The sequence below is a fragment of the Arachis hypogaea genome, chromosome 3, assembly GCF_003086295.3.
Source record: "Arachis hypogaea cultivar Tifrunner chromosome 3, arahy.Tifrunner.gnm2.J5K5, whole genome shotgun sequence".
Classification (NCBI taxonomy): Eukaryota; Viridiplantae; Streptophyta; class Magnoliopsida; order Fabales; family Fabaceae; genus Arachis; species Arachis hypogaea.
Genome location: NC_092038.1, coordinates 133,160,977 through 133,188,830, shown reverse-complemented (window position 1 = coordinate 133,188,830; position 27,854 = coordinate 133,160,977). Strand labels below are relative to the sequence as shown.

At 32.7% G+C, this 27,854-nt stretch overlaps 3 protein-coding genes across 7 annotated transcripts; 1 reads left to right on the top strand and 2 right to left on the bottom strand.

Annotated features, from left to right (window-relative positions):
- Positions 1-2: 2 nt before the first annotated feature.
- On the top strand, positions 3-6,514 carry LOC112733923 (ubiquitin-like-specific protease 1D). 2 transcript variants are annotated; one of them, XM_025783040.2, is made up of 14 exons: positions 3-689; positions 927-981; positions 1,337-1,434; positions 1,525-1,781; positions 2,317-2,365; positions 2,559-2,650; positions 2,734-2,766; positions 2,862-2,957; positions 3,565-3,667; positions 4,356-4,453; positions 4,980-5,102; positions 5,497-5,611; positions 5,716-5,823; positions 5,964-6,514. In XM_025783040.2, the coding sequence occupies exons 1-14, from the start codon at positions 369-371 to the stop codon at positions 6,153-6,155; spliced, it is 1,740 nt and encodes a 579-aa protein (XP_025638825.1). In that variant the 5' UTR covers positions 3-368; the 3' UTR covers positions 6,156-6,514. The 2 variants fall into 2 exon arrangements, 1 of the variants encoding a protein (XP_025638825.1); XR_011877640.1 differs by having other exon boundaries at positions 91-689; positions 5,226-5,611.
- A 4,854-nt stretch (positions 6,515-11,368) lies between these two features.
- LOC112733921 (uncharacterized) lies at positions 11,369-16,429 on the bottom strand. 3 transcript variants are annotated; one of them, XM_025783036.3, is made up of 20 exons: positions 16,339-16,420; positions 16,138-16,243; positions 15,603-15,640; positions 15,488-15,510; positions 15,203-15,309; positions 15,057-15,108; positions 14,881-14,965; positions 14,449-14,539; positions 14,080-14,118; positions 13,918-13,982; positions 13,762-13,824; positions 13,543-13,598; positions 13,385-13,458; positions 13,179-13,271; positions 12,988-13,089; positions 12,696-12,776; positions 12,496-12,584; positions 12,378-12,393; positions 11,816-11,926; positions 11,369-11,716 (listed from the first exon to the last, which is right to left on the bottom strand). In XM_025783036.3, exons 2-20 carry the CDS (start codon positions 16,228-16,230, stop codon positions 11,597-11,599), a joined length of 1,398 nt encoding a protein of 465 aa, XP_025638821.1. In that variant the 5' UTR covers positions 16,231-16,243; positions 16,339-16,420; the 3' UTR covers positions 11,369-11,596. The 3 variants fall into 3 exon arrangements, with proteins under 3 accessions (XP_025638821.1, XP_072083808.1, XP_072083801.1); XM_072227707.1 differs by lacking the exon at positions 12,378-12,393 and having other exon boundaries at positions 11,816-11,947; positions 16,339-16,429; XM_072227700.1 differs by lacking the exon at positions 12,378-12,393 and having other exon boundaries at positions 11,816-11,947; positions 16,138-16,428.
- Positions 16,430-17,901: 1,472 nt separating this feature from the next.
- Positions 17,902-21,616, bottom strand: LOC112733922 (uncharacterized). Of its 2 annotated transcripts, none has more exons than XM_025783038.3 (9): positions 21,353-21,616; positions 21,194-21,282; positions 20,585-20,687; positions 20,262-20,359; positions 19,978-20,108; positions 19,569-19,677; positions 19,071-19,262; positions 18,851-18,987; positions 17,902-18,408 (listed from the first exon to the last, which is right to left on the bottom strand). In XM_025783038.3, exons 1-9 carry the CDS (start codon positions 21,546-21,548, stop codon positions 18,120-18,122), a joined length of 1,344 nt encoding a protein of 447 aa, XP_025638823.1. In that variant the 5' UTR covers positions 21,549-21,616; the 3' UTR covers positions 17,902-18,119. The 2 variants fall into 2 exon arrangements, with proteins under 2 accessions (XP_025638823.1, XP_025638824.1); XM_025783039.3 differs by having other exon boundaries at positions 21,194-21,276; positions 21,353-21,614.
- Between the last annotated feature and the right edge of the window lie 6,238 nt (positions 21,617-27,854).

The window sequence follows — 27,854 nt, the reverse complement described above, 5'->3', positions numbered from 1 at the left end:
GTCATTTTAACAAGAGAGGAGTAGAATTTTCTCCTTATTTTTTTGGAAGATTTTATTTGTTATATTATTACGGAAAAGTGAAAACATACAATTCTAAGTTTTGAGAAGGAATTTGAGTATATATTAATCGGCTGAAATATTTTACCCTTAACAAAAAGTGTGAAGTTCCATCGTTCTCTGAAAAACTGTGCCACCCTAGCATAGCAGCGCAGGCCACCACACCGCACCGTAAAATGGATTCTCCGCCGTTACTTCCTTCATTCCAATTTTTTACGGATTGCTGATTCATTCCAAAAATACCCTTCACTCGCTGAGTTCACTCGCCCGCTCGCTGAGTAACTCACTGAGAGTTAAAAAAGATCAAATGAATGGACCAACAACGCGAACCTAACTCTAATTCGCAGAAGAAGCGCCGTCTCGACCTTGACTGGGAAGCTCTTCTCCCCCGCCACGGCGACGCACCGCCGCCGGAGATCGTGGTCAAGCCTATGGCCTCCGGTAATTCCTTCTCCCTCGACGATGAATTTAGATACTTAACCGACCACCAGCTCATCGAAAGCATTCGGAGCAAGAAGCAAACCTTGAGAATCCATCTCCCGAAGTTGAAGGATGGAGGTGTCAAGATTCTCGATACCATCAGGCGACAAGAGGAAGAGCTAGCTCGCCGGAAAAGGACGCCACACGTCCAGGTTTGCCTCTTAATATACAAAGAAACATTCATTTGTTTTTTGTTTTTTCCTTTTAAAAATGTGTGTTAATGTGTTGTGTGAGTCGTTGGTTTTGATTAGCCCGCGTTAATCGATTCGGTTTTCGCTTCAATGAGCATTGCGCTGTAAATTCATGTGGTTTATTGATGTCGAAGGACTTTTGTTCTAAGTTTAGTTACTTATATTTTGTTTGATTTTTCGTTTTCCTATGTAGAACAGGAAGTTGTTGATGCTGATGATAAACCGAGAAATGCTACTGGCTCAAGTGATGTTGGTGAGGTTTCTGTTTTGGTTGAATCAATCTTGTGGCAATGCCTATTAATTAACTATCAGCTTAACCCCATAGAGCCTAATCATATGGTTGCTAATAGAAAGTGGCTGTTGAAAATGGTCTATGAGTGAAATTGAATCTTTTCTTGCCATTGTTACTGGGGCATTATGTCATGGCTTTGCATTCGTTGGTTAAGGTGTAGTAAAGCATCTTCGGTATTGTAAAAGTTTCTCATATCAGATTATCAATTTGGACACCAGATGCTTAATGTTTGTTGTGATATATCTGTAAAACCATGCAGTGACGTGTGATTGAATTATTTGTTTGTGGGATACTGAGAAACTGGATGTTTTTGAAGGTGTGTCTAGTGACTCGAGACAGAAGAGTATCTCATCTCAAGTGCCAGTTCAATCCCAATTTGCATCTTGTTTTTCTAAGAAATTGGAAGGAGCTGATGTAAGGTCCTTTGCAACATTTGCAAGATACTCCATTTGTCCTTTTTGACTTACATGTCAGTACCCGGTTTGACTGTTATTTGTTAAGCAGACGGATTGTATGGTGGTTGACACATCTGGAAAAGAGACTTCACAATTCAGACATTGCAATAACCAGACAATAAAAGACATGGGAGAACCTAAAAGAGGAAGGAGGCTTCGATCATCTTCTAGAAATGAGCCATTTCAATGCGCTACCAACCTTTCCAAGAATGATGCTTTTAATGATGGTAAAAAATCCAGAGCAGCTTCCAGTATCTCTACTGCGAACATTGGGAAAAGCCTGTCAAGATTCTTCGCTCCAGAAGTGTAAGAGAAGAATGTCTTGCTTCACTGTTTTTCATTGAAACCCTAGCCATGTTGCCATTGTTAGTTCACTTGACATGTATCCTTTGCATCTCTTGTACTGAATATTTCTTTTTCTAGTATATGCCAATTTTAGTTAAATTTACCCAGGGGCATCCTATAGTTTATAAGGATAATGGTGTGTGGGATTTCTGCCTCTGTATTTGGGTCAGTGCCCAATACAAATTTGGGCTAGATGAAGAATAGCAATCGGTTTCATCTGAAATTATTTTGTCTCCTTGTCCTTTTTTTTTAAAAACAAAGTTTTTTGCTTTCATCCTCTTCCTGTGTAATCTAAACTCATGATCTGGAGAATCTGATGCTCAATTGTTCGGGTACTTAAGTAAGCCATTAATATTAATATGGTTTTCTTTTACCCGTTTACTATCTGAGCCGAAGATGTTACATATATGATTTGTTATTCATGTTTCTCACTGGGAGTTTTCAAATGAATGAATTTGTTAGTTGTGTTCTAATTTGATTTTTTCCTCTCTTGTAGGAAGGAAACTAGACAGGCAATTCAATCAGATGACTCAAGGTCCAAGAAGGTATATTTATAATATATTATTTATTATTTATATTATATATAAAAAATGTCTCATATATCCATTCACCTTTGGCAGTTAGAGTGATTTATACTAGAACCCACAGTTTGATTAGTAGTATGTTGATAATCAAAGACAACTTTAGCTTCATTAATAATTGATTTGTGATATGTTATATATAACATGTTTTAAACAGGGTCAGCCCATTGTCCTTGATGATGATGATGACGATGATGATGAACCTTATGTGCTAGAGAAGACAGAGCAAGAAAAAAAACTTGCTGAATGGTATATATATTTAGTCATTTCATCTTCAGCAATATGTCTATGAAATTTGTTGTTTTATCTGATTTGTATGTGTTGCTTTTCAGTGCGAAAGATGCTAAGATGTATTACCCATCAAGGTACTCCAAAGTATAGAACTTTGTACTTTAACCATCATTGTTTAGATCCACATTTTTCTTGTATGACCTTTAAACTTACCTTTGTGATGGCCCAGTGACGATCCAGAGTCTGTTGAAATTTGTTACTCAGACATAGATTGCCTTGCTCCTGAAGGCTATTTGACTTCAACTATTATGAATTTTTACATACGGTAAGTTTATTTGTACTTTCCCTCCATTTCTCCAAATAGGTTATTAGTGTTAATTTTTTTATTTTGTTATTTTGAAGTGAAATATGTAGTTTGTGTTTTCTTTCTCTTGTTAACCTATATTCATAAGATGTGATTTGGTGGGGATGTATATGGATAGAGCAAAATCGTTGCATATTTGATAGGATAAATTATAGTTCTTTTTACTACTGAAACTATTTAGTCTTTAAGTTCAGTTGTCTGTCTGTGTATGTAGCCAAATATAATACCCAGAAATTTGATATTGCTCCACTAGTTTTTCCTACCAGAGTTGTCTGCCTGTCATTACTATTGCTTTGATTCCTAAACCAATGTGCTGTTTTTGACCTTTTGTGTGTGTGTGTGTTTGTTTGTGTGTGGCTATGCTTAGCCAAATATAACACCAAGAAATTTGATATTGCTCCACTAGTTTTTCCTATTGGAGTTTTCTACCTGTCATTACTATTGCTTTGATTTGTAAACCAATGTGCTATTTTTGACCTTTTGGATGACTCTAGCTGAAAACTTGAACCATACTGCAGTATGATGTTAGCTTTTAATATCTCTACTTATGACATTTTCACTTTGCTAGATATTTGAAGCAGCAAGCATCTTTGGCAAATAGATCGTTATCCAAGTATCATTTTTTTAATACATATTTCTACAAGAAGCTTCAGGAGGCTGTTTCGGTTAAGGTAATATATTATCTTTATGCACATGCATAGCTGTATTTATGTCATTATGTGCATGTATGGCAATAATTTTCTAATTATTTGCAAGTAGAGTTTAGATGTTTAAGATCATCACATTCTTAATTGTTCTATTCTAAAAATAATATGCCCTTTACTGGCTGCTGGTTTGACTGATAGCTGATAACGTATTAATGATGTTTAACTTCTGTTATTAAATATGTTTTTACTTGATAGTTTTGAAGGAAACATTTAATTGATCACCATACAAGTGCAAATGACTGATCGAAGAACTATTTCTCGGGCAGCATAAACTATTAGTTTATCACTTGTATCATGACCCTTTTGCAATGTATTTTTTTTTTTTTTTTTTTTTTTTTTTGCAATGGTTCTTTCTAGAAGACATGTGAAGTTACTATGGGGAAAGTAATCTGGAAATTGGAGTGGGATATTTGATAGTTCATTAGTTAGAATGCATGATAGAGAACAAGTGAATAATAGGTGTAATTATTATTCTTATTAACAGTTAAATTTCAGCTGGGTATTGTCTGCATTTCAAGCCTAAAGGCTTTTTTATGTGAGGGAGGGTATAAGAGACAAACTGCATCCACGTGCCTTAACCTAGCAACTTAGGCATTTTGGAGTGTTAATTTTTAGTATGTTCTCTAATTCATTTTCCCATTAAATGATATAGCAAAGTGACAGAGCAACATTCTTTGTCAAATTCAGAAGGTGGTGGAAGGGTGTAAATATATTTCAGAAGGCCTATGTTTTGATTCCAGTACACGAGGAGTAAGTTTTTTCCTTAGCAGTGAAACTTCATTTTGTAAGTTATTAAATTCTTGACTGCGAGGAAGTTCTTTTGTGCTTTCTTTTGTTTTAGGTTATTATAGGAAGAAAATACAATTCTTGTGATAGGGAAAGCCCTCTAAGGTCAAGAAATATATTTAATACTTGGGCTATAGTGTCACCTCATTTTACACTGACTTGAAACTACAACTATGGCTTGTCCGACTAAAATAAGGGGCTGATATGCTCTGTAGTTAGTTTTTCTTTGATATATTTTAAGTCTCTTCTGCCTTATAATATTTTCATATTAGAAGAAATAGTGGGAGAAGAAAAACTGGTAAGAAAAAACAAATGAAGAATGGGTTATTTAACTGTAAATTTTTATAGTTATGTTTTCTGTGCTCCTGTGAATGCACTTCATGCCCAATTTTATATTGGCAGCAGGGTAATTTTTATTGTTATATTTTAATCTCTCTTGTCCATTCTCTCATTTCCGGATTCTTTTTCTTCTGATGTTTCATGTATTCAGTCTTCATTGGAGCTTGATCATTATTTGTATCCCGGATAAAGGTGATGAATCAGGGCCAATCATACTTCATCTGGATTCTTTGAGTCTTCACTCTAGCAGATCACTATTTGATAACATCAAAAGGTTAGGATGAAGTAGCACTTGATTTATTGTATACCATATATGTGACATATCTAATTCGTTTGTGCTCTGGTTATTAGTTCTTAAATATCTTGTGACTTCACTACCATCCTATGTTACAAGTAGGTACTTTTCTTATGTGCTTGTAAGTACTGGACTTGAAAGCCAGATCCAGCTAAACCTCTTGGGTAGTGTGTTTGGTGGGTATGACAAATTCAGTTAAGTCCACTACCACCTACCTGGGTAACCAATTTCCCTGATTTATTGTTTTTGGACCTGGGGCTGATAACAAGGCCATTTGACTAGGTCGACGCACAATCTAGTTTTTGCTTGCTTTGTTAGTCATTTTTTTACATTTCAAACATCGAAGTTAATGTAGCGAAATTATGCTTTGTAGCTTTTTGATAGAAGAAAAGAACTATTTGGATCAGGAACATATGTCATCAGATGTTTCAATTGCAGACAGGATATGGAATTGCCTTCCCCGTCGAATTGAAGCGCAAGTTATCACGGTAAATTTATGTGCTGTAATCTAGCATATCGTGTTTGTGGTAGTTTGAGGATGATAATATGATTTAATTTTATTTCCACTTTTTATGCGTGTCTTTTGCACCAGGTTCCCCAACAAAGGAATGATTATGATTGTGGCCTTTTTGTATTGTACTTTATTGAACGTTTCATTGAATGGGCACCGGAAAGACTCAAAAAGAAAGATTTGGCTATGGTAATTAGTGTTGGTCTTACTCCCCCCACCCCACCCTCACACACACCCCCACCACAAAATAAAAAATTTATTTTATTTTATTTTATTTTGATAGTTAAAATAAGAGAAGATCTTATCTCTAATAATTGATCAATTTGCAGTTTGGCAAGCAGTGGTTCAAACCTTCAGAAGCATCCAATTTGAGAGTGAAAATCCGTAAACTGCTCGTGGAAGAACTTACAAATTCAATTGACCGTAATTCTTCTCCAAAGTGTTCTCCTTCATTATTTTCGGGCACAAGTCCAACTGAATGTACTGAGACAGCCAAGGACCCTGATCTAACCACCGCATGAATTAGAATTTGCATTTTCATTGGATGAAGAATCTTTCGACAGTTCACATAATCGATGTTATTGTTTCTTCACCTGTACAGACATCAACTATCTGGTACTTTTTTTTATCACCGAGTTTCCCACGGTACATGGAAAAAGGTGGCCGGCAGTTTACTATGCGTAAAAACACACATCCAGTTTCTAACCATTTCTTGTGGATAAGAGTTCCTTCCACTTTCCAAATGTATAGTAGGACAGGTCAGTACAGAGATGATAGTCTGCTAGGTAGGCTCCAAGGTGAATCTACCAATTATTTTGTACTTGAATCGCTGAGAGTTGGATTAATATTATAGGATTCCAATTGAAGTTTGATGCGGTAACTCATTTGATGTTATGTTTCACCATATCGTTTTAACTTGCGGGTTTGTCTTGTTCACCTTAGTCCTTAACGTTGTCAGTGTCAGTACATGAGTTTAAGAGCAAACTAACACCACCAATTTGAGCTAATTTGGCTAATGTCTCGATATTTTATAAGTTGTGTGATAAGCGAGCTCTCGAGTCCTTGCAGTATAACCGAATGAGGCATCTATCATAAACTGTCTTTGGTCCTTGGCAAAATTAAAACAAGAGGAAAACAATTATTTTTCATATACAAGTCATTTTTTGATACAAGTTTATACAAATAATTTATATTTATGTGCACACGTTCTTTCTCGTGCCGTAATTGCACCTTCTTTGTTATTTTTCTCTTTCATTATCGTCATCATCAGCACCATCTCCTCCTCCTTTTCTTCCTTTTTTTCATTGAAATTTCTTTTCCTTCTTTCTTTTTCTCTTTCTCTTCTATCATCAGTTATCTCGTTGTTGAAAATAATAAATAATTTAAGTTCAGGTTGTCAATTGAACTTGAACGAAATTGATTATTGTTTTAAATCCAATCAAGTGGCTGAGGTATGATTCGATTCTAGTTAATTTTTTCGTTAATAGTTTATGATTCTGTAGGTGAATAATGTTTTATCGTTAATGGTTTGAATTGAATGTAATGTAAAAGTTCTGCATTAAAGAAAATATTTTTCTGAATTTGCAGCAAATTTAGATGTAATACAAAGATATGGGTGTAACACAAAGATATTCGAGTATATTGTTTAAGAATTTTTTGTGTATGTGTGCTGATAAGTTTTGCATAATTAAAATTCTTCATCTTCCTCCTCCTCATCTTCTACTGCTTCTTCTTTTTATCATCATCATCATCACCATTTTCTTCTTTTTTTTCTTATTCATCTTTTCTTTTTTATTTTACCTTCTCAAGTTTCTTCTTGTTTTACTCTTTTAACAAGAATAAAAACAAAAAAAACCAAACAAAGAAGGAACACATAATGCTGCAAAATTACTTAGAAGATGATGAACTTATATTCATTCAACTAAAAGAAAAAAAGGAATAAGGAAAAGAAGAAGAAAAAAATGCAGCATTAGAGGAAATATTTGTCTGTAATTGTAGCGAATTTGGGTGTAACACGAAGATATTTGAGTGTAATACGAAGATATTCGAGTGTATTGTTTAAGAATTTTCAGTGTATGTGTACTGATAAGTTCTGCATAATTCAAAACTCTTCCTCTTCCTCATCTTCTAATGTTTCTTCTTCTTTTTTTCATCATCATCACCATCTTCTTCTTCTTTTTTTCTTATTCATCTTTTTCTTTTTATTTTATCTTCTCAAAATTCTTCTTATTTTACTCTTTGAACAAGAATAAAAATAAAAAAATCAAATAAAGAAGGAGAAGAAACACATAATGCTGTAAAATTACTTGGAAGATGATGACCTTACATTCATTCAACTAAAAGAAAGAAAGAAAGAAAATAAGAAAAAAAAGGAGAAAAAATGCAGTATTAGAGGAAACATTTTTTTGTATTTGCAGCAAATTTGGGTGTAACACGAAGATATTTGAGTGTAACATGAAGATATTTAAGTGTATTGTTTAAGAATTTTCGGTATATGTTGCTCATAAGTTCTGTATAATTCAAAACTCATCATCTTCTTCCTTCTCATCTTCTGCTGCTTCTTCTTCTTCATCTTCTTATTTCATATTCTCAGAATGCTTCTTAGGAGCAAAAAAATCAAATAAAGAAGAAAAAAATAAATAATGTTGCAAAATCAATAAAAAGAGGAGGAGGAAAAAAAATACAGCAACAATAACGGTAATAAAAAAATGACGATGAAGATCACGCAAAGAAAAAGGAGGAGAAACGCAAAGAAAGAATGAGAAGAAGAAGGAAGAGGAGTAGGAGGAGGAACGCGGGATACAAAGAGAAACAACGTGATTTCACGCGCGCGTTGAGTTAAGTGACTTGTATGACTTGTATGCCAAAAAGAGCTTAAAGAGCTTAAATCATAAGGACTTTTATTAATAACAACTTATAAATAAGTTATTTTGTGTTTAGATTTTTAGTTATAAAAGTACTTATTTTAAAGTTATATCGTTTGGATAAATAACTCAAAAAAATAATTTTTTTTTACATAAGAATGTGTTACGGCCTGTCCCAAACAACATACGGGCCGACCCGACCCGTGGACCACCCGACCCGAATGGTCGGGCTTGAGCTACTCAACCTCTCACCCGGACATGCGTCCTGACAGCTCCACTACAGCTGTGTGAAGGAAGCTTCGAGGAAGGTGGGTCTGTCCTTGTGGGACCCACCTCTGACATGGTATATATGGGGAGGGTCCTACCCCTCCCCCAAGGTACGTCACATATCATTCTCTCACCTTTTCGCCTGCACACTCGACTGTCTAGAGCGTCGGAGTGTCTTTGCAGGTGACACCCCTCCTCTCCACGCGAAGAGCTCGGGATGTCAGCACACCTTCTCCAACCCAGCGACCAGGAACCAGGCGATTCTCCCTCGATAACCGAAGTACCAACCCGAACCGTCCGGTACCCCGACTTACCAAACAGAATGAATATTAAAATAACGATGATAACAAATACTTTCCAATATTAAATGTTAATTTTACATAACCTAATCACTAAATATTGTGTATGATATGGTAGGTGAAAATAAAAAATAAATATAAAATGTGTGTCAATATATATTTTGTTGTTTTTTTATTTTACTCCTATTAGAACTCCCTTCTCCTTTATTGAGGTCAAGAACTTGTTATAATTAACTATGAAAATAATAGCAAACTATAAAATCACATGTGAAATAAGTAAAATTAAAATTGAAATTTCATACCACAGTTAAATACAAATTTAATAATAAAAAATAGAGTGATAAAATGATAAAAAAATATTTAGAAGGAATATATGCAGTAGGTTGTTCAGATGCAATATTGTCTGAAAATGAAAATGGTGGTAGAGGATCAATACCTCCATCAGATGAATCATTATGTGAAAATGGTGAGGTTTGGAACATTGCGTGAGAATGATGGTGGAAGGCAAGTGCTTCTAGCAGAGTTGCGTAAAAATGGTGGTGAAGGATAAGTATTTTTCACAGAGTCCAAAAGGAAAGTAGATTTTTTTGTTTTTGAAATTAAATTTTTTTTAAGGAAGTGGTAGAATGACTTATCGAAAAGTAGAGAAGTCAAATATTTATTTCTACTTGTAAATTAATTTTTCGAAAAGTTAAAAGTTTTTTTTAAAATAGTGGCAAACACGCAAATTGTGACTTTTCATAATCTAAAAGAAAAAAAAAAAAAAAAGTAGCTTTTACTACTTCCCAAACAGGCTCATGTGTAGTAGTACTAAGAGGAAAATACCAAAATAGTATTTGAAGTTTACATCCTTGATAAAAAAAAATCTCAAAAGATGTTAATGATAAATAAGTTATCGAAAAATTTAAAAATGGGATAAAAAAATTATATTAAATATATATTTTAAAAAAGATTTAGAGATCATATTTTGATATAAATTTTTACAATCATTATTAAAAAATTAAGATCTTTTTATTTTTAAAATTTAGTAATTTTATGTCAAAGTGAATTTTTTTAGAAAAATTTAATTGTGAATGATAACATTTTTTTAAAAAATTAAAAAAAAATCTAGAGATTAAATTTTGTTTTAAATTTTTTTATTGTGAATGATAACATTTTTTGAAAAATAAAAAAAATTTAAAGACCAAATTTTGTTCTAAATTTTTCTATGCACTTTCTAGATATTTATTCAAATATCACAAAAGATTAGATCAAATGGATAAACTATTTACTAATTAAAAAAAAAAATTTTGTTTATTTACAAAAAAATATAATATTTATTAGTTATTTTTATCACATTTTTAGATCATTCAAAGATTATTTTATCGATAATATCTTTAAAAAATTTTGTATCATCTTTTTTATACCAAATTAATAGTTAACCCTTAAAACAAAAACAATTCCGTGAAACCCAACGTCATAGTTCTAACAACTAAGATATAAAACAAAGGTTCTAATAGAAGTCACGAGTTCAATAACAAAATTCATTCCATTAGATAACATGGGTACTCCTTTCAAAAGAAATAAAGTACCAATCTACCACTGTCTTTCTTTTTCAGAATGGCAATGCAATTTTTGACAAAAATAAAGATCTATTTCGATTTTTGTTTTTGATTTTTATGAGATAATATTGTCTTTCTGTAATACTATTGTTATCTGTTAATAGAAATCGTTGATGTATTGTATTAACATTTTGAGTTAGATGTTAAGTGACAACATAAAATAGACAAAAATTGATTTATTCCTAAATCTAAATTAGTTAAAGACTTATTTGTCTTTATTCATTCCAATAAAACAACATCATTTTGATGTTAAATTACTTAAAAGTCTATTTATCAGAAATCTATTTGTCCTAAAAAAAGTTTATACAATTTCATTTTTAAATTAATTTATATTTATTATATTAATAATTTTTAATAAATTATTTAATGTATAGTATAATAAATATAAATTAATTAATAAATTAATCAAACTTAACATATAAACAAATTAATAATTAATTTAGTAGTATTATAGAATTATAATTAGAATTTAAAATCTCTTGTCCTCCTTATTATATAATAATAAATGATATATTATTAGACATTAAAAAAATATATTCTTAAGGTCAAAACACATTAATCTTTATCTATTTTTTTTTCTTATTACTATTTTTTTTATATAAAAACATTCAAACCTACTTAAAAGAATTTTTAAAATTACAAGATAAAAAGCTACGGCTCTACAAGTAATATCAAATATCACTCATTATTTATTAGCACATGCTTTAAAAAGTAACTACTTTTTATATTATCTGTCTGAATAGTCATCTAAAAAACAAATGTACGATTATGTAAAAAAGTTTTATAATATCAGTTCTAGACGTATAATATACACAATTCATTACGTAAAATGGTTACCATTTTAACTAAGAGCCACTACCTACGTATATCGTTTGATCTGAGAGAGTTGTGAGTAGAAATTTACAAATTCAAAGCTGGGGGGGTCAATAGGTTAGACATGCAACTGATGGCATCTTCCGCGTTTCTTCTTCTCAGGAGTTTCGTGCACTTGCGCTTTTCTTCCAAATATCTTGTACTGATAATTTTCAAAGGCAGCAGAAACAGCACCAACCTACACCATCATCATCATCATCAACAACAACAATAATAACTACTTGTGAAAATATAATACTTTTGCTGTGGTTTCTTCATTTTGTCACCAGGTACTAACCAGTTCAGGCTTCTTACTGTATACCCTCACTATGATGTCTTTGTTGAAAGCTGGCAACAAATGACTGATGCGATAGTCTGGGATTGGGAACTTTTCTTTGCTCTCGTAATCCTGGTCAATGGAGAAAAAAAACTGTTATGCTCTTCACTATCGAACTCAAAGTTACATCTAGAATATGCATGATATAAGATGCAGTTTGGATTTTGTAATGTGATGTCTGTGGGCTAAGCTTGGTTTACAACTTGGAAGAATGTTCAAAATGAAGAGACAGATTATACTTTGCCAACATGCAAATCGAATAGCACATGGAGGAATGAGGATTATCAAAGCCATTACAAAATTTGGATTGCAACATAACAATATCGAGCAATTACAGGTATACCATAACCACCTATTGGCCAAAAAATTGATTACATACATACTAATAATCTTTCCAAATTAGACTATTTTGCTTGCCTTTTGTTTAAGTTGTTACATGTACTACAAGATTTGCAATCACCATTCACACACCAACGTGCAAAAGTTTAAATGAAATATAACTCTAGAACATAAATAACTGTACCTTGAAGAATTTAATTCTGGATCAGGAGATTCATGCACAATAAAGAAAGAACATTAGTCAATGCCCATACCATATAAGAAAGTGCTTTGACTTATGTCACCATTTCTTTGTCAAGTACCTTTCGAGAGGGTTTTCTGTTCCGTATGTCAAATCAATTTTAACATTGCTCACAGCAACATCATCTTCCTTCAAATTTATGCCATTTGTCTGACAAGCCAAAAATTAAAAAACTGATATATATCATGAATAATAAAGTAACGAACCCCCTCTCTGCCAAAATAAATAAGCAAATAACTAGTTAAACGACTATTTGTGAACCTGGGAACAAACAATATCCTGGGGTGTGATGTTTCTGAAGTGGTCAAGTCTGTCCTTTGGTACTGAAAACTCATTGCAGAACTACAAAGTGGAGTAAAATGATATAGTTTAAATAACATGTTAGCATGCGCTGATGATGATAATTATCTACTAAGCAATACTACAATGCTACACAGAAATATTCAATTCTCATGTCCTGTAAAATAGACAATAGTAAAGGAGAAAAGACAATGAAAAAAGAAACAAAGATAGAGAGTTAAGGATCTATGCTAGAAAATGTAAGGTAGAATACCTGGTATATATCTCTTCTGCGAATGCGTCGGATCAAGTCTTGGGATTCCTTGAGCTCTTCTCGAGGAGAAATCTCAATTGCTTTAAGAATCGAGTCATCTAACTGCAATATATGGCAAGAGAGAGATATTTCCATGGTGCTACTGCTACGTTCGAAATCCCAACTCCAAAAAATTTAAAATTATTACAGACCTTCCAAAATTCAGATGGTTGATGAATTGAGGAGGCAATATCAAGATATGGGTTTGCTTTCACCAGCGCATCTATGACCATCAATTCTATTGCCTGATAAAGGAAACAAAAGTCAACATTGAAGTGGTTTTCTCTCGTTGAAAGGCGGAATAATTGGATTTTTGCTTTTGCATCAGTGAAGTTAGTAAAATACTAAAATCACTCACTTGTACTTTTGCATGTGTATAGACAGTTCGATGCAAATCAGCCCGCGTTGCAAATAACTTGTGAATTGTCAGATCTGACCAACATGTCAAACTGAGATAACATACGTACCATAACTTCCACCCTAACAATGATATCAAAATTTTCAGAATGTACTAACAATCTTTGGCACGATAACATATTTCATCGTCAATGACTTGCATTGTCTCCATCAATCTGCAAAATACAGTAAAATTATTTTCAGTTATCATCCCTTTTGAAAAGAGAAACTGGATAAAATATGGATGCTTCTGCATAGTTCAGGAATCAATAGTAGAGTAACATTTCTGCACAAAAGAGCAATCATTGTCAAACTCAAAGCATTCATCCTAATAAATACCTTTCAGGCTGAAAGTTGCAACCTAGGCCACAAGCACGACAATCACGAACAATGTAGTCAAACCTGAAAATAATGAATTTTATAGTACTATTATCAAAAGCACACATATCAATAACAGTCACACAAGACGAGGAAGAAAGGCAGAAAAGTATGTACTTATCAACATCAATTCCATTGCGACCATTTGCCACAATATCATACAAGAACTGGTTTCCCTTTGCCTAAGAAATTCAAAAAGGAAATTTTAGGAGTAGTAAGATGGTAGAGAGCAAATAACTAACATCCAGAAGAGAGACAATTAGAATTAGGAAGACCTACATTTTGTGTAGGATTGCCACAGCTTGAAGTGATCATTTCCTGCCACAATTTAAAACCGCATCAGAGCTCCTTATCTATAAACTGGAATTTTCTAACTATAGATGTGTTATATGTACAGAAAGAGAAACATAAGAACCTCAACAAGTAAAATAGTTCAAGGAGCCAAAACATATTAGATTACAAAATAGCAGAAATGTAATGATGTTAATATGGTCCAAAAATAGAGTATCATTGCACTCCAAGAATTTCTTAATTGTGCAACATGTCAAGAGGAACTGCCCTTTCTCACCGATCACAGAATGCTGCTTCAAAAAACCATGAAACAGAAGTACGAGTGTATTCATTTGATAGCACACACTAAGGTCTAACCTTCACTTTCTTGAGGAGTTCAGGATCAATATCAATATTGTGTTCATCAACCATGTAATCTATCATCTTCGCTGACATTTTCTCATGGGACCTGAAAGTAATGTTAATTCAAAAGGATGAATTCTCAACCAACACATAGTTGCAGGTTCTAGAAAATCAATTTAACTCCTTAAATAGAAATAAACAAATCCAGAAAATATGTAAAAGTTACTAAGTCATAATGACAGAATCCGTTATATCTCTCTTCAGTTTAATGGATAATGTGAAGCAAGTCCCACAAACATTGCTATATTTCTTTGTTCTAGTTATAGACAATATAATTTTTAGGAATGTTGTTGGAAGAAGCAGGAAACATGTGCTATTAATCATGTGAAGAAACTTCAATGTACAGAAGTCAGAAAACCTGAGTTAACAAGAATATCGTAGAATTACCATTTGTCACCATTAGAGACCCGGGGAAGGAACTTGCCCTCAAACATGTGGCTGAAGGGACCATGGCCAACATCATGCAGTAATCCTAGGCAGAATATCATATCATATTAGTAATAATAACAAAATAGCGGAATTAGAAGTGTCAAAACAAATAACTCTCCAAAGATGTCAGGTACCAGCAAGCTTTACTGCCATCACATCACAATGTTCAATACCAAGCTCTGGGCCCTAAAAGCATAGTAAGATTGTTTAACAACATAATCTCATATCATCTTGCCAATAACAAGCATATAGCAACACAAGGTAGTTTATATATATTTACTTGGTATTTTTTTATTATGTCAATAGCTTTGCCGGCAAGCCAATAAACACCAAGTGAATGCTCAAAACGAGTGTGTACAGCTCCAGGGTAAACCATATGAGTTAGACCTGTATTACATTAAAATCAAAGATTCAAAGTTAGGGCTTAATTTTGATCGACTAAGTGCAGACTTCCTCACAACATCTATATGCTCTGCCATAAAACTATATACTAAAGTTGATAAACATAGAGTTATTTCATGAATCCTATTTGACTACTTCATTCACATGTAGTAAGTTGACTCACCTAGCTGCTTCAAATCACGAAGTCTGCATAAATTTAAAACAAGAAAAAAAAATAAAGTTAAAAGAAGTAAGAGAGTTAAGTAGTAGTAGTATATAGTTTGACTATGCGCACTTGCCTCTGAAATTGTTCGGTGTCAACAAATTTCAAGAAAATCTGCAATGAACAACGAGAATTTCAGGTTCAACCAAAATCAACGGAAACAATAAATGATGAAAAAATGTACCACCAGAAAAGGCTAAAATAAAAATAGTCCATCCGGTTTCTGAATTTACTATTATTACAACTTTCTCATAGTGAAAATCTTCATTTATTATTCTCTTTCACTTTCGATTAAGTTTAATCTTGTTTCAACCGATGTTATATTGTTGATCATAAATTCACAACTATACGCATACTCCTGAGGATTTCCGAATCTTCTCTTAGTTAGAGGATTACACTCCATCACGGAAAAATCTCATTCATACATACAACTATTCAGTTTACAGCCACAGAATCTACACCTAATGTTATAAGTAAGCAAAAGTGACCAGAAACACGAAGAGGAAAAAAATAACAACAAGCGAAGCAAAATGAATTTAGAGAAAATTTTGAATGAGAGTTATGTTCCATTTTTTGTTCCTAAATAGTATATAAAAAAAGCTGTTGATTACCGGCTCGAGGAAAATATTGCCATGGACGTTGTCGCGAACGTGCTTGAGCAATGTCCTTTCAACAGCGACGACGTCGTTTGCAGGAGCAGCCATTGAATGCTGATTGCTGAGCAACAACAACGAGTGAAGCAAAGAAGAGAATGAATCGTGAGGCTAGAGAGAGAGAGAGAGAGAGAGAATGAGAAGAGGTGTAACCGTAACTGTAACTGCAAAGGGGAGAAATGGAGAACCAGAGAAAGAGTGCGGGTTCTGGTTACGTATTGTTCAATGTTTTATGTTCATCAACATCAGGTGAAAACCCCGCCAAGTTTACATTCATTCCTCACCTCAAGATGAAGCGCGTGCACCACAACTCCCCGAGCAAAATATCAATTTCCTTTCCCTTTGCTTCGCTAAAAATTCAAGCTAAAAAAATTAAAAATTAAAAAAAAAAATTATGTGTGTGTAGTAAAAAAAAGTTAATTATGTGTTGAAAAATAAAAAAAGGTCAATTAACTATGTAGTTATCTCAAAAGTCATAAAGCATAAACATTTGGTTAAATAGCATTATTAACCCAACTATGCCGAAAATGACATAGAAATTATTTAATTATTTTATTTTTTTCTGTATTATTTTGTTTTATTTTGGTGTTGAACTTTTTTTTTCAAAAAAAATACCGTTAATTATTTGTTATTTTCATGTTTTAATGCAATACATATTGATTATTCTTTTTTTATCCTGCACAGAATGTGGAGCACAATTAACAATGAAATATTTATATTATAAAATTAATTATTATTAACTAAAAATATCTTAGTAAATAATTTTGCAATTAAATTCCTAACTTTTATTTTACTTGAGTCTTAGGGGTCATGCAGATAATCGGAATATATGGCGTTGCTGGTTTCATAAGCAGCACTTGATGATGGTTGCAACTTGCATGTAGTAATTTAAGGAATATTAACTACTCAGTTTTACGAACAATCGCACTATTAATATTACTTGGTTTAGTATACAGACCCCGAACGTTTTTTAAGTTCCCATGTAATGATTATTATTAATAAAAAAAAATGTAAGAAGAAAAAATATTGAAAATGGATCTTTTTAATTGTTAAAAAAAATTGACAACCTAAAGTATGATTCTTAATCTTCATTATTTTTTCTCTCATATTTATTTTTGATTCTACTTATAAAATTAATCGTGAGAGATCACACTTTACTCTTTTAAATGTTAAAAAAATAAAGAGAAATGGAGAAGATCCATTCCCAAAATGATTGCTTGTTGACGGTGAAAAGGACCTAGTAAGTTCCCTAGGCAAACACGTTACACTAACTAAAAAAAAACACTTGAAAGCCCCTCCTCTAAAGTTGGACACCTGTACCTGGGAAGAACAAAAGAATATTCTATGCTCACTTCTTTAGGATAAACTTAACCAACAAGAAATGCAGGTGTTAATGAACTAAAAATAAAAGCGTGTTATGTTAAAAAATGCCTTGTTTTCATTATTATTATTATTATTATTATTATTATTATTAGTATCATGTTAAAAAAAATAAATATATATATATATATATATATATATATATATATATATATATAGAGAGAGAGAGAGAGAGAGAGAGTGGCTGGCTCACAACCAGCAATAGATCACAGTTTACAGATGGAAATACTAGCCAGAGTCGTGCCAAAAAATGTAACATATGCAAGAGCCACCACAAGTTTTCCCTTTATTAATCAAATAATCTGAAAATGCAAGCAAACAAAACGTGATACAACACCAGAGTTGACCAAAGAATTTGGATGCTCCACGGTTATGAAAATATATCATACATCATATATCAAATTTATTGTGAACAGTAGGGATTTCCAATATGGAAATAGATAAATATAACAATCCGACTAGCTAGTGCTAAATAAATTTTGCTTTCTCAATGTCAAGTCTATGTGGGATTCATCTAATAACTGTTGGACAAATTTGTAGCCACATCTATACGTAAAGAATCAAGCTGAATTTCCAATAGCCATTTGGAACTGCTGTGGTACGCGGAGCAACGGTGCCTGAATGGTGCCGGGCTTGCCTAACTGACCACAGGCAGCCATCTGATCGTCGCCACGACTGAGCCGCAAGAAGACTGTGCACCCTCCACCGGCCAATGTGTTCCGGAACTCAATCATCCTCTCCTCTTTTGTTGGTCTGAAGAATGATCCACTATGCGGGTTGAATGAGATGAGATTGATCTTGCATGGAATTCCCTTCACAAGCTCAATTAGCCTCTTTGCATCGTCATCACTGCATAAAAGATTACAAGTTAAGGGGGGAAAAACTACTGAGCAAGGGAAAAGGGAAAGTCACATAAAGATTTCATCAACAACAAACGACCCATATTCCACTGGCTGGAAGAATATAGATATATGGATGAAGATTTTAAACTTAACAGCCACTAGTCATAGAACAGATAGAAGGAAAAAAGGTGCTACAAAATTTTATTAAATATCATGAAAAATCCTACTTAAACATTAAGCTACAAGGAACCGCCAATATAATAGCAGAGCATCATGCAATTTGGAATTCTTTGCTCCATTCCAATTCAAAATCTTATGGATTTTAATCCTAAAAAGTCATTTATGACCCTGTTGTGTGTGGACCAAACAAATTATTCTGAACTGAAAGTCTGAAAAATAGTTTGTCTGGCAACATGACAATGAACACTAGGGGGCAAAAGCAAACTAACCTGTCATTAATTCCTTCAAGCATCACATACTCAAAAAGAACTTTATAGTTGCGTTTCGAGCAAAGCTCCTCCCGAAGAGTACCCAGAAGCAAGTCCAACTTATACTTCCGATTTATAGGCATGATCCAATTTCTCACCTGAAATATTATATTCAAGTTTGATCAACCCTCCCTCCCTGTCATCAACTTTTTTTTTTTCATGTAATTAATAATAAATTTACCTCATCAGTAGTGGCATTCAAACTAACAGCTAAAGCACACTTGGATTCATGAAGGAAACGTCTGAGCTGTGGAACAAGCCCACTGGTAGAAATAGTGACCTTGCGGGGACTGAATTGAAGCCCTTGCTCATCCACCATAATATCTGCAGCTTTAATGACATTATCAATGTTATGTAGTGGTTCTCCCATTCCCTAAAAGAAATATATAGCTGGTATTAGCATGTAATCAACAATAACATAAAATCAAAAGTTTAAATAGGGACTCATGGATAATTTTATATGTTAGGAGACAGGAGTAGCGAAAATAAAAGATAGAATATCTTTCCCCTCATATTTTAGAGATATTTTTCTATCACCACATTGACATGTTAATGTATGAAGTGTGAACAGAAGTAGCAGTCTATTATCTAGAATTTAAGAATACAGTACAAATTCTGATCTATGCAGACTGTTGACATGAGGTAAGCTTTACAACTGTCAACAAAATTATAGACCTACCATAAAGACAACATTAGTGATGGAACCAACTTCACTGGTAAGCATTCGACGGGCAAAAACTGCCTGTTCTACTATTTCTGCAGCAGTAAGGTGTCTCCTGAGACCCATTCTGCAAAATATTTAGGTGTGTTTCAAACTTGCAGGCAAAATAGAACAAGAACCAAGATTCAAATGTGATAAAACTGGACCAGCGAACAAGTGAGTGAAGGAAAGAACAGTAAAACAATAGAGGAATTATGCGTTGTTGCTACTTATTATAAATGGTTACAAGTGTTAAGGTCCATTCTAGAGACCACTATCCTCTCTTAAATCCTAACTACTCATATACCAGCTAACTCCTAACTAATCAGATGTTTGATTCCTATCAGAATGTAGCCAGTAAATTGATCACAACAGAAAAAGAAGTTACCTTCCAGTATAGCAAAATTGGCAATTCATGGCACAACCAACTTGACTTGAAACACACACAGTGGTCCTGCCTCTATCGCAAGGTATGACAACTGTTTCTACAACCATCCCATCATCCAATGCGAACAAAATCTGCAATATCCTGTGAGATTAACAGTCAACACGAAGACTCTCCAAAAATGCATCACAAAAGAGTGGGAAAAATGGATTGCAACATGGATTAACAGATGAACGTATGCTGTAAGAAAAATAGAAGGCAAACACAGTGGGAAAGATCATTTCAACCTTCCTAGTTCCATCAGCCGCTGTGCGAATTTCTTTCAAAGAGAGTGCCCTGAACTCAGCTTTTTCACTCAGCATCTTCTTGAAATCTTTGTTCAAACCTACATGTTTATAACATTGGTATATAAATTACATTTATTAGTAAACTAGAATCAGAATATCTAAGCGAAAGTTGATAGAAAATCATGAGTTTTAACTCATTCAGTTGGAGGATCTGAAAAAGATGGACATTAGCATGATTAACTTATTGAACAGTACAAATTTTCATAAAACAAATGATTTGAACTCGCTTAAATACATGAAGGAGAAGATGGTGAATTATGAACCTTCCAGTTCATCAGTATGAAAAGCCCAAATATCGTTTCCATACATACGCTTCCATAACATCATTGCCTGCCCGGGTCTGTATCCATGAGATTGAACCCATTTCTGTGCAGTAACAACAAAAATTGAGAAATCAAATACCCATTTTTCACAATATATCTCTCTTTGCCTGCTCATGACATGTTCAACAGAAATTCAAGAATAAAACAATTCTACCCGTGAAAGATATAAACTAACCCATTATCATCAAAGATTGGGTAGTTTTGTCAACCGTTTTGGATAGCTTTGTCAACTACCCCAATCTTCAATGGATATTGAGCTAGTTTATCTCTTTCATGGTTAGAATTGGCTGTGCATAAATCTTTGGTTGTCATAAATAGTAGTTTATTCATAGAACAACATAAGATACCGAAACTAAAACTTTGACTTTGTTCTATCCATATTCCATAAAACCTGAAGCAAGCTTAAGAACTGGCATGTCTTACTAACAATAACATATTATTTGAAAATCATCTTATTTATAAAAAAAAAGTACATAGTTTAAGTAAATGAAAACAATTCATATCGAAAACAATGATAAACGAAAGTGAAATTAAAACAACGAAACATACTTGGAGTTGAGTATAAGTCATCCCTTTAAGAAGCACCTTAGAACCATTCCATGGAATTGCATTTGCAACGCAGTCGCCTTCTCCTGCATCTAAAAAATATTGACAAAATTAAAAAGGGAAGTAAAATATTTTTAAAATTATAGAGCGTTAAGTAATGACCAAAATCAGAGAAGTGGTAATGAGAAGAAGAGGAAGAAGATGGAGCTGAAAGAGTTAGGCGGCGGGAAGTAGTGAGAAACGGCGTAGTTAGGGTGGTGAAAGAGCGAGGGAAGGTAGGGATTATGGAAGGAATAGGGTTGGGTGGCACAAGTATCGCCATTCCCATGCGCCTCATCATCCAACTCCTCATACTCATGCTTCATTTCCTCTTGCACTTCCCCATACCCACTCAAAATAACTTCATCCAAATATCTCATAACACATACTTTTTTATTTTTTATATTCAAATTAATTCATCAAAAAGTAAAAATTTTGTTTTTTTTTACAATAAAAGAGTAAAAAGAACTTGCACAAAAATGGACACACATAATAGTTTTACCTTTTACAATTAAATTCAATTATTAATAAGCTAGATTTAATTTTTGTGTGTTGATTTAATTAATTTATTTCGGTCTTTTGAAAACTGAATTCGCGATCAAATCGATCAAATTAGATGTTTAAAAATTTAAAGGTTCAATTCAAATTGAACTAAATCAAAAAGGAGTATTAGGGGACAGTAGGTTTTGTGATTTGTACCCATCAATTAGTCATTATTAATGATGTGAAATTATATCTAATGTGAAATTACTCACTTTTCTTTTGTTGGTTAATTGTTGGTCAAATTTGAATAAAAGTACTGGTCCTCTAGACTTTTTCCTAATGAATATAATAAAATCATATATTTATATAAAATATATATAATTTCGATCGATTAATTAATTATTTAATCAATTTTTTTATTTTTAATTGACTTATCGCTGATTAATTTTTATCAAGGTTGCGAGAACCAGATCGGTCATTGAATCGGTCGAGTGACTGGTTCAATGGTTCAATAGTTCAACCGAAGTTGAACCAATTTAATCAAATATAGAATAAAATTATAAAAAATTCAATACATAATTTTAAAATTTTAAATTCAATAATTTCTGAATTAATAAAATTCAAAATTTAACAATTTCACAAAATGAATTATTCATAATTTATCATTAAAATTTAAAAGGTCATAAACAACTTCAAATATCAAAGTTTATAACTAAAGACAATCAAAACGCACATAAATGACAAACACAAAATGTTTTGCAACCAAAAGAAACAACATTGAACAAACAATACTTCAGCTAAACAAAGACACTACTCATTAGAAGTTATAATCATCATTAAGTATTCCGATGTCTCCATCATAAACAGGTAATTCAAAGCCACCATTTTCAGAAGTACCACCAAAAGAAGTATTTGAGGATTCAATTACAACATCAGGCATATCTACTTCAACTTCCATGTCTCCTCCATCTAATAAAATAGGAAAAAAACTCAATAAGAAATCAATATTAACGACATATATCTTTATGGAATGAAACAAAGTTTGCTATGTCACTCACCATTAAGATACGAAGACATAGCATTATTAGTGTATATTAAACTTTCAATGCCTTCGACATCTCCATTAGTAAATTCAGGATCATCCTCATCTGTCATTACCCAAAAATCTACCGTGTTAATGCTTTGAATGTCAATTTGATCATAATTCCTCTTCTTTTGATGCAACCTATATTGAAGGCGTAGGTTATAGGTGACATAAATAATGTCACTTAACCTTTGATGCTCTAACCGGTTCAAAAAGGCTCCAGTTCCTCTCACATCCAAATGAAGAAGAGATTTGATGAAGAAGACAGATTGCCATTTTTTGTAAATTAGGAACACTTTCACCGTGTAGCCTCCACCGTTCACCCACATAGATATAAAAATCAAATACTTTTTAATGTTTATCACTCAACATATTAAACTTTCAAACTGAACTGAACTTGGATATAAAATAACTTACCAGGTTCGAGTCTTGATTCCGCTCTTTTAGCACTTTTCCTCCCAAAACTTTCTTTACAATTTCGATACAGCTGTATCTCTTGCATTGCGGCAACTGAGTCATCACAAAGTGTTTCAACATCAAGCAAATCAAGTAAAGATCTCAATATATTTGTCTTCTCAACAAATTTCTCACTATATAAAATGCCTGGATTTAAAAAGTACGCCGCCGCATGGAGATCGCGCTTCAAATGCTTATCCCATCTCATTTTTAAGATACTCGTATATGGCGTATAAGCAGCTTTTCAATTTTTAAACACTGTCTTGATAGCATTTTTGCCTCTTTGCATGCCTTCATACACGTATTCTAAAGAGGGTTTCTCATCAACATCAACAAGTTTCAACAACTTAATAAGAGGACCAACAATTTTCACAGTGGTAAGACAATCTTGCCAAAACTTACTATCCAAGACAATTGAACTAACAATCTTTCCATTAGCACTTTTGGCTAATTTATGAGAAGTGAAATATTTGTCCATCACCAAAGCCTGCAAATCTTCCTTGTGATCATATATACTTTTTAAAGTAATGAAAACAGTGGCAAACGTGTGACTCCTGGTCGAACAATTTCTTTCTAACTTTTTCTTTTTCTAAGTCAAGACAAGAAGATCATATGATTGTAAACAAACACAGTCACTTTTGAAGCACGGGAAGCAAGGTCAGCTATGTGAGGAATACTTGCAATATCTTTCAAAATAAGATTGATATAATGGGCAGCACAAGGAGACCAAAATATATTTGGGTATTTTTCATGAATGAGTTTTTCAGCATATACATAATTAGCAGCATTATCAGTGACCACATGCACAATGTTACTAGGTCCAACCCACTCAATAACATCAGCAAACAAATTAAACAATGTATCGACAATTTTTATCACATCAAAAGCATCAACAGTCTTAACAAATGACATACCAACAGGACAATAAACTAGAAAGTTAATTAAAGTTGCCTTTGATCAGTCCACCCATCTGCCATTAGCGTACAACCGGTGGTTTTTTATGAGCTCCTATACTTTTCAACAAGCAACTGACACTCTCTCTTAAGATCGGCCGATAAATGAACTCTCATTTCATCATATGACGGTCTCTTGAAATCAAGTCCAATTATAGCAATCCATCCAATACACGTTAAAAGTAAGATGATTAAATTGCATTGAAAGGAATACGAGCATTAACGATCCATTTGACAAATCCCAACTTAGCCTTGTGCACAATCTTTTTACTGGTCAAAACACTTTTCAATATCGGTTGAGATTCTGGAGTAGTCTTTTCTTTAAACTAACTTTCAATTTGTGTAGCTACTAAGGTTCTTCTCATTAATCAAACTTATTAGGTGATCGATGTCCGGTTGCCAGTTCAATTTTCAGAACAATGTTCCATCCTGCACTTGTGGCCTTGTGGGGCTTTTAGTTTCTTTTTTCTGTTTTTTATGGTTTGAGGATAGCTATTAAGCTTTTGGTCTTTTTCATTTTGGGCAAGAACCATATACAGGGCCCATTGGAACATACAATCTACATATTGGTGATGATGGGCCAAGATTGAAGAGGAGAAAAAATAATTGTGGAAGTTAATAAACACATTGGCTCTGGCCGGCTGGCCCCATTGGTCCACTAAAAAAAAAGAATATCATTAGCACAAGAACAAGGTATTTGTGACTCGACCAAAAACAAAAAAGGTATCTGTGACTTTATCACTTTACTTCACAAGCAAAAATGTACTAAAAAATAGGAAATTTCATCTAATAATATACTTAAAAATGAGAGACAATTTGCGTAGTAGACATTATTCTGATTTGTCAATTGTGAATGATGAATGAAGTTTGGAATTTGGATGTTAACTGTGTAAAGCAGCAGCATGTAGTGCAAAGAAGAAGCGCGTAATGAATTTGGATATTAGTTGCGATTTGCCAAAATTCCCTGCAAGAATCCCAAAAGTTGGAAATTTGTATACACAAGAATTGATTTGTTGTCGTTACACTGTCTCTCAAAGGGAATGGCGTTACAGCGTTGGGAGGGAATATAAGTTCATGGCTGATATAACTACCATCCTTGTCATAGATTGTGAATTCTCTTGCTTAACAATCTCTACCCTTCTCCATATCTATATTATTATTATTGGACGACCTTGCAATATATAAGAAATAAGAAAAAGAGGAATGTTACGGGCCAGCAACTTTTGGGATTTATAACCATCAAATAGCCATCAATGAGCTTTTTAATGGTGTGAGATTAATGTGAGATTTCATCAAATGACTTACTCTTCTTTGATGGTTACATGTTGACCAGAATTTGATAAAATTACTGGCCCTAGACTTTTCTATAAAAAAATAAGGTGTTTACTACGGTACGATGATAAATTCATACATACCGATACGTTTAAAATATGGACAAATAATAACAAGTCACGTAAAATTTATTTTTCACATTGACATTTAATTTTTATTTTTTTAAATATATATTATATCACCACTTTTACTAATACACTCATTTAATTAAATAAAAATAAAAAAATATTTTTTATTTAATTTTATAAAAAGTTTTAAACATTTTTCTTTTATTTGATTAGACAAAAATATCCTTTTAAATTAACGAAATGTTAGAATTCAATTAATCCTAATTTTATAGTTTTAAATAATTTAAACAACAAAACAAAAAAAAAAACAAAAAATTAAAATTTCTTCATCTTCTCCAATTTCTCTAATGATTCGTGCCCCATCTAAACAAAACATATCAAAAAAACAAAAAATCGATCGTTCTTCATCTTCTCCAATTACCCTTCTAAAGCAAAGCAGTAAAAGTCCGAAACCAAAATCCTAATTTCTTTGCCGCCGCCCATTGTCAAAGAACACTTGCCGGGCAAACAACAAGTGTACTAACAGCTGGCCGTTTCCTAGGTTCTGCAATAGGTTTTACATCATCAGACTCTTCTTTATTTTCAAGCTTTTCCACATCAACAGTAACACGATCATCTTCATCATCCAAATTCAAAGCTTCAGTTTTATGATTGGATGCATAGTCTGTTTTAGATTTTGAGAGCAGTAACCTCTGCATTAGGAGGAGGGCAATCATTGAAACTGTCTTGCCAAGGCCCTGTTAGAATAAGGGTTTGGTGTTCAATTAAAAGCAATAAGATGTAAAACATCGAGGGCCATTGACTAGATACATAAAAGATGACCTGATCATCAGCCAAAATACCCCAAGGCAACTAGGGTTTTGGTTTGGGATTTTCACTGCTTTGCTTCAGGGGTAATTGGAGAAGATGAAGAACGATTGATTTTTTGTTTCTTTGATATGTTTTGATTAGAAGGGGCACGAATGATTAGAGAAATTGGAGAAGATGAAGAAATTTTGATTTTTTGTTTTTTTAATATGTTTTTGTTTTGTTGTTTAAATTATTTGAAACTATAAAATTAGGATTAATTGAATTCTAAAATTTCGTTAATTTAAAAGGATATTTTTGTCTAATCAAATATTTTTTATTTTTATTTAATTAAAGGGGTGTATTAGTAAAAGTGGTGATATAATATATATTAAAAAACAAAAATTAAATGTTGATGTGGAAAATAAATTTCACGTGGATTATTATTATTTGTCCATATTTTAAACGTATCGATACGTATGAATTTATCGTCGTACCGTAGCAAACACAAAAAAATAATGTCATATTATACTACTGTTACATGATTTCCGCGAATTTTCTTACGTAATTAAGTATGCACCTAATGACTTTAGGCATACTAATAATGTGAGATATCAGTCTCGTACTAATTAAATTACACAATAAAACCTATCATAATTTGTTTACTCTCTATATTGTATGTGTCAGTAACTTTTTTAAAATCTTTATTTTAATTCCTATTTTATTGTAAACTTAACTTTTGGTCCTTTTCTCTGAAATTCAACATAGCTCCATCCATTTATATATGAAAATTATGTATAATGAATACAAATTAAATTATTCAAAACCTGTTAATAAAAAATTATATATATAGGTTGAATCATAATTGGTTGTTTGGGATAAGACTGCTGAGTGGGAAGACTAAGTTTGCAAAGTGTCATAACTCTTCGCTGGATATGCAGTGATATAAATGTTACTCAAATAGTTTACATTTTACAATGATGAGCTGTATTATGATGGGGGGTGAACTTGAAACATATTTTAGAAGAGAATAATGCTAAAAAAAGTAATAATATAAAATTATTTACTTTAATTTAATATTTATAATTTTATATATATAATATTTAAAATTACATATTTATTAATTTTAAATTAATTTAAGCTGATTTTTATTACCTCCCAAATATTTCCGATTTTACAACTGGTTGTTATCCTCATTATTGGAGACCGTATTAATGAACGTAATAAATTTGTTGTTGAAGCATACTATACATATATATATATAGTTGGTTAATTAGTACTACTGCCATTACATTATGTGTGTGTCTCCCTCCATCATATCGCTATCTAAATTTAAGATTTGTCACTCAGCTCGAAGCTTCCTCATCAATTCACTGAAACTATGCTATACAGATAGTTCGCAAAAATTTTAATTTTAGTTTGACGGCAGAAAGATACGAAAACTAATATTATATTATAGGTGA